The following is a 12,031-nucleotide window of genomic DNA, read 5'->3' as shown; positions in this document are numbered from 1 at the left end:
TTGTAGGACTTGAGGTAGCCAGGCGACTTGTAGGACTCGTGGTAGCCAGGCGACTTGTAGGACTCGTGGTAGCCAGGCGACTTGTAGGACTAGTGGTAGCCAGGTGACTTGTAGGACTTGTGGTAGCCAGGCGACTTGTAGGACTTGTGGTAGCCAGGCGACTTGTAGGACTTGTGGTAGCCAGGCGACTTGTAGGACTTGTGGTAGCCAGGCAACTTGTAGGACTTGTGGTAGCCAGGCGACTTGTAGGACTTGTGGTAGCCAGGCGACTTGTAGGACTTGTGGTAGCCAGGCGACTTGTAGGACTTGTGGTAGCCAGGCGACTTGTAGGACTTGTGGTAGCCAGGCGACTTGTAGGACTTGTGGTAGCCAGGCGACTTGTAGGACTTCTGGTCGCCAGATGACCTGTAGCCCAACATCAGAGAAAATGTGTACACTATGATATTACTGGGGGTAACTAGAAAATTATTCCTTACGTATGCCTTCACTCATGGCGTCATTTCTTTTAAAAATGGTGTTAGGTGAGAATGGGAGGGTTTCTCTTTATTGATTATATTGTATCAGTGTGGAGACAACTTGTACATAATGTAAAGTGATGAAACCAGATGTGTTCGTCTGGTTTGTTTACATTACGTGTGGGATCGGGAAGGGTGCCCCTGCAGACTACCCATACTTGGCAAACCTGACTTCCTATAAAACTCACCTCTTGCCCTACATTAAGACTACACACATTTTAAGGTAATTAATGAGTGTACTATATATGCATTTTATCGCTCTAGGGAGCTTAATGTCGTCGTAGATGGGAGTGGCCAGGCTCTCCCACATGACTTTCTACAAATAAATAATTTTCACCTCTCACCCTATATTAAGACCATTAACACTTCAAATATATTAAGGTAAGTAATGAGTGTACTGTATATGCATTTTATTGCTCTAGGGAGCTTTAAGCATTGTAGTATAGTATGTGTGGGTGGGATGGCCAGGAGGGATACCACACCTTCTTACAGTAAATGCTACTCGCCTTTTGCCCTACAATAAGACGATAAATATTTTGAGGTAAATAATGAGTGTACTGTGTGTGTATTTTACTTTTTATTGCCTAGTTCTATTGCTAACTTAATATATATTAGTGTAAACTTGTTCTCTGGTACTGATAAGCATTTATAAATAGGAAAAAAAAGGAGTTCTGCTTTCCGGCAGTAGCATGGAACCTAACCTGCTGTATAAGTGGGACCCTACTGTATATATCCACTCGTTGTATGCCTCTCAATAAACGCAGAAATATTATCATTATTATATTGTTTACAAAACCTGTTTACACAAACCAACAATAATAAAAGTTGTTTATTACTATTGTTCTATAATATCTTTTTCTTTCAACACATCGGCCGTATCCCACCGAGGCAGGGTGGCCCAAAAGGAAAAATGAAAGTTTCTCCTTTTACATTTAGTAATATACAGTGGACCCCCGGTTAACGAACTTTTTTCATTCCAGTAGTATGTTCAGGTGCCAGTACTGACCGAATTTTTTCCCATAAGGAATATTGTGAAGTAGATTAGTCCATTTCAGACCCCCAAACATACACGTACAAACGCACTTACATAAATACACTTACATAATTGGTCGCATTTGGAGGTGATCGTTAAGCGGGGGTCCACTGTATACAGGAGAACGGGTTACTAGCCCCTTGCTCCCGGCATTTTAGTTGCCTCTTACAACACGCATGGCGTACAGAGGAAGAATTCTGTTCCACTTCCCCATGGAGATAAGAGGAAATAAACAAGAACAAGAACTAGAAAGAAAATATAAGAAAACCCAGAGGGGTGTGTATAAATACGCTTGTACATGTATGTGTAGTGTGACCTAAGTGTAAGTAGAAGTAGCAAGCTGTACCTGAAATCTTGCATGTTCATGAGACAGAAAAAAGGACACCAGCAATCCTACCATCATGTAAAACAATTACAGGCTTTTGTTTTACACTAGCTTGGCAGGACGGTAGTACCCCCCCCCGCGGTTGCTGTCTACCAACCTACTACCTAGGTTCTATAATATATATATACACATAAGTATACTGGACACATTCCTAGAGCTGCTTCAGTTTGTGGAATATATATACACATAAATATACTGGACACATTCCTAGAGCTGCTACAGTTTGTGGAAGATTGTGTGTAGGTGATTGAAGGTAGCCTTTGTTGTGGATGTGGCGAGTGTGGCATGGCTGGTGTCACATGACGCATTACACAACCACCACCACCCATTACATATACCATCTTCCCCACCACCCATATGGAAATAAGTCACTTTGACTTTTTTGGGTTATCCTAGGTTGATGTTTGTCTGGGCTTTCAGCACTATTTCTGACATCCTTTGCATTGCTTTTGGTTAGAAACTCCTCAGAACCATGAAGTTCATCTTCACTGACACTTCCATCTGTATTAGAACTATCACTTGGGAATAGAAGTCCCAATTCGCCAGGGAATGAGGTACTCCTTACCGCAGAGTATGGTAAACAAGACTCAAGAAATCGTAATGACATGATTGCAAACAAACCATCCCACGGGCGGGATTTGAACCCGCGATCAGAGTCTCAAAACTCCAGACCGTCGCGTTAGCCACTGGACCAGCTACCCACAATAAGATTCGTCCAACTAGGTTTATTTCTACACCATAGGAAGGTTAGCATAGCTGGTCCAGTGGCTAACACGACGGGCTGGAGTTTTGAGACTCTCTGACCGCGGGTTCAAATCCCACCCGTGGTATGGTTTATGGTAAACAATGCCTCCTGAAATGGGACTCCCACAATGCACCACTGGCTCACCAATTTTTTTTTTATACTGCACACACTAACCACACAGACCCATTCTCTCACACGTAGGTGTACCAGCTTTCTCCTGCTAGATTTGGAACCGCTAGAATTTTGGCATACTGGGCATACTGGGCTCTGGTGGCCTGGTGGTTAACGCTCTCGCTTCACACGGTGAGGGCCTGGGTTCGATTCCCAGCCAGAGTAGAAACATTGGACGTGTTTCTTTCCACTTGTTGTCTATGTTCCCCATCAGTAAAATGGGTACCTGGGTGTTAGTCGACTGGTGTGGGTTGCATCCTGGGACACTGACCTAAGGAGGCCTGGTCACAGACCGGGCCGCGGGGGCATTGACCCCCGGAACTCTCTCCAGATAAACTCCAGATACGTCGCCAGTGCTGTCTTGTAAGCCATACCCATACGGCACCGACAGTGAAAGGGTTAATGTAATACTATATGCTCAGTTTACAGATATTCTTTAATGATCATTGTTTTGCTATGATTATTCAGTGGTGATTTGGAATTTTTTCTTTTCTTATCATAGGAGCCTTGACACTTTGACCTACATGTAAATGGTTGGAGAGAGAGAAGGGTAGAGGCACAAAATGTTTAAAAGTAAAAGTGTTAGCAGTATGCCAGAACGTCTCTTGTTTCAGATGTCATTGTACTTGTTTAAAGAAGCAGCCATATTCCTTGCTGGTGTAGGTCACTGTCACAGCATCCTCCAACTTCTTTATCATTTTTTTTCTTACAAAGTATTACTTACACACTTCCTCTTAATGCTAGTACTTGCTTCTGATCCCAGTGTACTTTATACTATATTATAATAAATTAAAGATAAACACAGCTAATCCTTTGAAAATGGAGAGTAAATGACAACTTTGTACCTCAGAATGTACTAGCAATCATAATCTGAGTAGTTGCCTACTGGCTGCTTTGTGAAGTAAGAAAAACAGGCAATATTGTACCAAGCAGATTTTGTCTACTTTTCCAAAATTTGCTAAATGAAATTAAACTTGTTCATACAAGTGAGCCTGAAGGGAGGAAGTAAAGTAGCAAGCAGAGTAAAGTTTGTGTGAAAAGTTGAACGTCTGAAAAAAATATTTGCATTTTGAAGTTATGTAAGAATAAGAATGTTTATAAGAACTCTGTATACCTTTCTGCTAGATAGTAGGCTATTGATATATTTGGTGTAGATCAGTACTTGATCCCTGAATGTTATTTGCTACAAAGGAGAAAAGGGACAGAAAAGTAGAATATCCATCTTTACTTCAGTGTATCATTTGACTTGCTCGTTGCAATTTCTTCGACAGCGAGTAACATTGTGTGAAAAGAATATTTGATTAGAGAAAATATACATTTATAAAACAAACGAGATAAGAGGTGAATGTGTAAAAGAAGAAAAAATGAAGTGTGAAGCCAACATTAAAGAACAGGAAAATAAGTTTGGCCGGTGGATAAAATGTATAAAGATCAAGTAGCAGCAAAAAATTAAAGTACAGGCATACCTTGTTAGGAGCGCACTCACTTTAGATCGCTTTGTTAATGCAGTGCTTTTGAATTATAGTCATGTTTATTATTTTTGGCACTTGCTTTCCTCGTAAGATGCTTTTGGCAACTTTCTAAGCTTATTATTTTTAATTTTGCACTTAGGTGTTTTAGGCCTAGTGCAGTTGCACACTTTATAAATGATAGTGTAAACATGTTTTTAGGCTTTTATATAAAGCAATGGCAAGTAAAGAAAAGGGGGGGGGGAGACAGTGGTCTGAAACCTAACGGGCTGGAGTATTAGTAAGGTGACTCGACTGTATTATTTTTACCTCTCTTGAGTGTTCCTTTGGAGTTATTTTTACTATATTTATAAGAAAATACAACTTACATTGTGAATTACTGCATAAATTTAAATAATAATCAAGAGCACTGTATATAATATTGCTTACAATGTTGTTGTTAACATGATGGTTATAAATATTCTCATTCCACAGAGACCTCATCCCTATAATAAGTGCACTCGAGTACAACACATGGTTTCGCAAACTTCGGGCAAGTCACAGTAAACTCTCCCATGAAGCAATAGAACGGATTTTACACGTGGTTAGCAAGTCACTTAGCTTAGAAGAAGTATATTTAGATAATATTGGTGCCAAAGCGTAAGTATTTATTTTAATATAGTGTACACTTTGTAATACACATCAAGACACAAGAATAACACATTTACTACTTTCTCCACTTTACAAGAATATTTAGTTCCAAACTGAGGTACTCCAGTAAAGTGCCAGTTATCCAGAATGATTAATTAATAAAGGCAAAATTTTGGATTTTTCAGCCTTAATTTCCAAACAAAGCAGGCACATGGCATTACTTTGGTGCTTCAACATTTAATCAAATTGTTAGGGTAAAAGACCCTATCTATTTAAATGTTGAAATGATGCTGAAAGATCAGTGTAACACCATGTGTCTGCTGGGAAGGCAGTTGTAATATAGTATTCATAAATTCACTTCATTGAAAATCCTTGATCCTCTGCTTTCTGGATATGAGACTTGACTATCAGTTTAGTATTCCACCTGTCAAAGCTGCCTGGTTTAAGATCTTAAGGCTATTGATAAAAATATTTTAAAGGTTACCTAATTTAATAAAGATTTGAACACCTGAAATATTAATAAAATTATATATATATATATATCTATCTCTCTATCTCTGTCTCTCTCTATCTCTCTCTCTCTCTCTCTCTCTCTATCTCTCTCTATCTATCTATCTATCTCTCTCTCTATCTCTCTCTCTCTATCTCTCTATCTCTCTCTATCTCTATCTCTCTATCTCTCTATCTCTCTCTATCTCTATCTCTCTATCTCTCTCTCTCTCTCTATCTCTCTCTTTCTCTCTCTCTCTCTCTCTATCTCTCTCTCTATCTCTCTCTCTATCTCTCTCTCTATCTCTCTCTATATCTCTCTCTATCTCTCTCTATCTCTCTCTATCTCTCTCTATCTCTCTATCTCTATCTCTCTCTCTATCTCTCTCTCTATCTCTCTCTCTATCTCTCTCTCTATCTCTCTCTATATCTCTCTCTATCTCTCTCTATCTCTCTCTATCTCTCTCTATCTCTCTATCTCTATCTCTCTCTCTATCTCTCTCTCTATCTCTCTCTCTATCTCTCTATATATCTCTCTCTATATATATCTCTCTCTATCTCTATCTCTCTCTATCTCTATCTCTCACTATCTCTCTCTCACTATCTCTCTCTCACTATCTCTCTCTCACTATCTCTCTCTACCTCTCTCTCTCTACCTCTTTCTCTCTACCTCTCTCTCTCTCTACCTCTCTCTCTCTCTACCTCTCTCTCTACCTCTCTCTCTACCTCTCTCTCTCTACCTCTCTCTCTCTACCTCCCTCTCTCTACCTCCCTCTCTCTCTCTCTCTATCTCTCTCTATCTCTCTATCTCTCTATCTGTCTCTATCTCTGTCTCTCTCTGTCTCTCTCTGTCTCTATCTCTGTCTCTATCTCTGTCTCTATCTCTCTATCTCTGTATATACCATCCGACTTAAGACCGAGTTCGGTTCCGAGAAACCGGTCGTAAGTCGAAATGGTCGTAAGTCGAATTTTACTACTGAATATCAACAAAACATTTTTGTAATCACTTTATTTTATTGTTTTATTTTGGTATTTTATGTTTTAATTTACTTTTTATGTTGTTAGTACTGTATTTTATACTGTAAGGTTTAGGATAAACACTGTGTACAACACAAATAGTTTTTTATTTCCCAGAAATTTGGCATAAAAAACACGGTCGTAAGTCGAGTGGTCGTAAGTCGGATGGTGTGTGTGTGTGTGTGTGTGTGTGTGTGTGTGTGTGTGTGTGTGTGTGTGTGTGTGTGTGTGTGTGTGTGTGTGTGTGTGTGTGTGTGTGTGTGTGCGCTTGTGTGCGCTTGTGTGTGGGTGTGTATATATATATATATATATATATATATATATATATATATATATAGATATATATATATATATATATATATATATATTATAAGTAGTAGGTTGGTAGACAGCAATCACCCAGGGAGGTACTACCGTCCTGCCAAGTGAGTGTAAAACGAAAGCCTGTAATTGTTTTACATGATGGTAGGATTGCTGGTGTCTTTTGTCTGTCTCATAAATATGCAAGATTACAGGCATGTCTTGCTACTTCTACTTACACTTAGGTCACACTACACGTACATGTACACATTTATTTATACACACTCATCTGAGTTTTCTTTGATTTTATCTTAATCGTTCTTGGTCTTATTACTTTTCCTTTTATATCCATGGGGAAGTGGAATAAGAATCTTTCCTCCGTAAGCCATGCGTGTTGTAAAAGTCAACTAAAATGCTGGGAACAATGGGCTAGTAACCCCTTTTCCTGTAAAGATTACTAAAAAGAATAAGAAGAAAATTGTCAAAGTGGGAAGTCTGAATGTGCGTGGCTGTTGTGCAAATGATAAGAAAGAGATGATTGTGGATGTTATGAATGAGAAGAAACTGGATGTCCTGGCTTTAAGTGAAACAAAGCTGAAGGGGGTGGGAGAGTTTCAATGGAGAGGAATAAATGGGATTAGGTCAGGGGTTTCAAATAGAGTTAGAGCTAAAGGAGGAGTAGCAATAATGTTGAAGGATAAGCTATGGCAGGAAAAGAGGGACTGCACTGGCCAGGGAGGTATACCATCTTTTAGGAGTGAATAAGAGCAGAATGTAAGTGTGGTGGATGTATGTGAGGCATTACATAGAATGAAAGGGGGTAAAGCAACTGGAACTGATGGGATCATGACAGAAATGTTAAAAGCAGGGGGGGATATAGTGTTGGAGTGGTTGGTACTTTTGTTTAATGTATGAAAGAGGGGAAGGTACCTAGGGATTGGCGGAGAGCATGTATAGTCCATTTATATAAAGGGAAAGGGGACAAAAAGAGATCGTAAAAATTATAGAGGAATAAGTTTACTGAATATACCAGGAAAAGTATACGGTAGGGCTATTATTGAAAGAATTAGAAGTAAGACAGAATGTAGGATTGCAGATGAGCAGGGAGGCTTCAGAGTGGGTAGGGGATGTGTAGATCAAGTGTTTACATTGAAGCATATATGTGAAAAGTATTTAGATAAAGGTAGGGAAATTTTTATTGCATTTATGGATTTAGAAAAGGCACATGATAGTGGATAGTGGAGCAATGTGGCACATGTTGCAAGTATATGGAATAGGTGGTAAGTTACTAAATGCTGTAAAGAGCTTCTATGAGGATAGTGAGGCTCAGGTTAGGGTATGTAGAAGAGAGGGAGAATACTTCCCGGTAAAAGTAGGTCTTAGACAGGGATGTGTAATATGACCATGGTTGTTTAATATATTTATTGATGGGGTTGTAAAAGAAGTAAATGCTAGGGTGTTCGGGAGAGGGGTGGGATTAAATTATGGGGAATCAAATTCAAAATGGGAACTGACAGTTACTTTTTGCTGATGATACTGTGCTTATGGGAGATTCTAAAGAAAAATTGCAAAGGTTAGTGGATGAGTTTGAGAATGTGTGTAAAGGTATAAAGTTGAAAGTGAACATAGAAAAGAGTAAGGTGATGAGGGTATCAAATGATTTAGATAAAGAAAAATTGGATATCAAATTGGGGAGGAGGAGTATGGAAGAAGTGAATGTTTTCAGATACTTGGGAGTTGACGTGTCGGCGGATGGGTTTATGAAGGATGAGGTTAATCATAGAATTGATGAGGGAAAAAAGGCGAGTGGTGCGTTGAGGTATATGTGGAGTCAAAAAACGTTATCTATGGAGGCAAAGAAGGGAATGTATGAAAGTATAGTAGTACCAACACTCTTATATGGATATGAAGCTTGGGTGGTAAATGCAGCAGCGAGGAGACGGTTGGAGGCAGTGGAGATGTCCTGTCTAAGGGCAATGTGTGGTGTAAATATTATGCAGAAAATTCGGAGTGTGGAAATTAGGAGAAGGTGTGGAGTTAATAAAAGCATAAGTCAGAGGGCAGAAGAGGGGTTGTTGAGGTGGTTTGGTCATTTAGAGAGAATGGATCAAAGTACAATGACATGGAAAGCATGTAAATCTATAGGGGAAGGAAGGAGGGGTAGGGGTCGTCCTCGAAAGGGTTGGAAAGAGGGGGTAAAGGAGGTTTTGTGGGCAAGGGGCTTTGACTTCCAGCAAGCGTGCATGAGCGTGTTAGATAGGAGTGAATGGAGACGAATGATACTTGGGACCTGACGATCTGTTGGAGTGTGAGCAGGGTAATATTTAGTGAAGGGATTCAGGGAAACCGGTTATTTTCATATAGTCAGACTTGAGTCCTGGAAATGGGAAGTACAATGCCTGCACTTTAAAGGAGGGGTTTGGGATATTGGCAGTTTGGAGGGATATGTTGTGTATCTTTATACGTATATGCTTCTAAACTGTTGTATTCTGAGCACCTCTGCAAAAGCAGTGATGATGTGTGAGTGTGGTGAAAGTGTTGAATGATGATGAAAGTATTTTCTTTTTGGGGATTTTCTTTCTTTTTTGGGTCACCCTGCCTCGGTGGGAGACGGCCGACTTGTTGAAAAAAATATATATATATATATATATATATATATATATATATGTCTAGAAAGAGATTTGGTAATAAGTAATACATATTTTATGAAAAAGAGGATAAATAAATATACAAGGTATGATGTAGCATGTAATGAAAGTAGTTTATTAGATTGTATTGGTGGATAAAAGGTTGATCGGTAGTCTCCAGGATGTACATGTTTATAGAGGGGCAACTGATATATCGGATCATTATTTAGTTGTAGCTACAGTTAGAGTAAGAGGTAGATGGGAAAAGAGGAAGGTGGCAACAACAAGTAAGAGGGAGGTGAAAGTGTATAAACTAAGGGAGGAGGAAGTTCGGGTGAGATATAAGCGACTATTGGCAGAAAGGTGGGCTAGTGCAAAGATGGGTAGTGGGGGGGTTGAAGAGGGTTGGAATAGTTTTAAAAAAGCAGTATTAGAATGTGGGGCAGAAGTTTGTGGTTATAGGAGGGTGGGGGCAGGAGGAAAGAGGAGTGATTGGTGGAATGATGAAGTAAAGGGTGTGATAAAAGAGAAAAAGGTAGCTTATGAGAGGTTTTTACGAAGCAGAAGTGTTATAAGAAGAGCAGAGTATATGGAGAGTAAAAGAAAGGTGAAGAGAGTGGTGAGAGAGTGCAAAAGGAGAGCAGATGATAGTGGGAGAGGCACTGTCAAGAAATTTTAATGAAAATAAGAAAAAATTTTGGAGTGAGTTAAACAAGTTAAGAAAGCCTAGGGAAAGTATGGATTTGTCAGTTAAAAACCGAGTAGGGGAGTTAGATGGGGAGATGGAGGTATTAGGTAGGTGGCGAGAATATTTTGAGGAACTTTTAAATGTTAAGGAAGAAACAGAGGCAGTAATTTCATGCACTGGTCAGGGAGGTATACCATCTTTTAGGAGTGAAGAAGAGCAGAATGTAAGTGTGGGGGAGGTACGTGAGGCATTACGTAAAATGAAAGGGAGTAAAGCAGCTGGAACTGATGGGATCATGACAGAAATGTTAAAAGCAGGGGGGGATATAGTGTTGGAGTGGTTGGTACTTTTGTTTAATAAATGTATGAAAGAGGGGAAGGTACCTAGGGATTGGCGGAGTGCATGTATAGTCCCTTTATATAAAGGTAAAGGGGACAAAAGAGACTGTAAAAATTATAGAGGAATAAGTTTACTGAGTATACCAGGAAAAGTGTACGGTAGGGTTATAATTGAAAGAATTAGAGGTAAGACAGAATGTAGAATTGCGGATGAGCAAGGAGGTTTCAGAATGGGTAGGGGATGTGTAGATCAAGTGTTTACATTGAAGCATATATGTGAACAGTATTTAGATAAAGGTAGGGAAGTTTTTATTGCATTTATGGATTTAGAAAAGGCACACGATAGTGGATAGAGGAGCAATGTGGCAGATGTTGCAAGTATATGAAATAGGTGGTAAGTTATTAAATGCCGTAAAGAGTTTTTATGAGGATAGTGAGGCTCAGGTTAGGGGGTGTAGAAGAGAGGGAGACTACTTCCTGGTAAAAGTAGGTCTTAGACAGGGATGTGTAATGTCACCATGGTTGTTCAATATATTTATAGATGGGGTTATAAAGGAAGTAAATGCTAGGGTGTTCGGGAGAGGGGCGGGATTAAATTTTGGGGAATCAAATTCAAAATGGGAATTGACAGTTACTTTTTGCTGATGATACTGTGCTTATGGGAGGTTCTAAAGAAAAATTGCGAAGGTTAGGGATGAGTTTGGGAATGTGTGTAATGGTAGAAAGTTGAAAGTGAACATAGAAAAGAGTAAGGTGATGAGGGTGTCAAATGATTTAGATAAAGAAAAATTGGATATCAAATTGGGGAGGAGGAGTATAGAAGAAGTGAATGTTTTCAGATACTTGGGAGTTGACGTGTCGGCGGATGGATTTATGAAGGATGAGGTTAATCATAGAATTGATGAGGGAAAAAATGCAATAGCAAGGAGATGTTGAATTATTGATAATAAAGACCAGCAAGACAGAAAAACTGGTATGAGTTGAATGAGAGTATGAGAGAAGTAGTGCAAGAGGAATGACTATAGCAAATCAAGTAGAAGAGAGAGAGTATAGTTTTTGTGTGTTAAGCTTTCATAAATAGTGGATTGACATCTGCAGTTCAATTGATAAATAATATGAAGATTCAAGAGTCAGCTTTCCAGAAAATGAAAATGAAGCCTTATTGGTCATAGATTCACTTGTTGAGGAAGTTAAGAACATTGATCAGCAAGTCATCAGACATATTTGACAATATCATTAGCAGTAGTAGTGCAGAGGAAGTTTTTCAGCTGTTTTAAGAATTGTTAAATATTGCTTAGTTTTTATAGGGTTTTCAAAATTTTCTTGTTTATATTTTAGTGCTGTATAAAGTTCAAATGAAGTGTGTATTTAGAAAAGGAGGGGTTGGGTATGTTGCAGTTAAAAGTCATTACAATTGTGATGTCTTCACACTTCTGGCAAGACAGCTATTGACTGAAGGATAGCTTTTTTTTTTTTTCACACTATCTTAATAGGAAATGACAGCTGTGTTAAAAAAATGGTTTTAAAATCTATCTTCATGAGTGCTTAAAGATTTTAAATTTTAACTTTGAATTTTCTATTTTTTTTTTCCAGAGAATTTGCTAACAAGCTGTCATTGGCACTT

The 12,031-nt window shown here is 38.9% G+C and overlaps 1 protein-coding gene across 6 annotated transcripts in view; it reads left to right on the top strand.

Annotated features, from left to right (window-relative positions):
- LRR (Leucine-rich repeat) overlaps positions 1-12,031 on the top strand; it is a 705,864-nt gene that overhangs the window by 450,112 nt on the left and 243,721 nt on the right. For all 6 annotated transcript variants that reach the window (XM_070084670.1, XM_070084668.1, XM_070084669.1 and 3 more), the window contains 2 exons: positions 4,793-4,957; positions 12,001-12,031. The exon at positions 12,001-12,031 is cut by the window's right edge and continues 64 nt beyond it. In XM_070084670.1, the coding sequence (XP_069940771.1) occupies positions 4,793-4,957; positions 12,001-12,031 (196 nt within the window). The remainder of the gene's footprint in view (positions 1-4,792; positions 4,958-12,000) is intronic.

Source organism: Cherax quadricarinatus, chromosome 13, assembly GCF_038502225.1.
Source record: "Cherax quadricarinatus isolate ZL_2023a chromosome 13, ASM3850222v1, whole genome shotgun sequence".
NCBI lineage: Eukaryota > Metazoa > Arthropoda > Malacostraca > Decapoda > Parastacidae > Cherax > Cherax quadricarinatus.
This window is presented reverse-complemented; position numbering and strand designations above follow the sequence as displayed.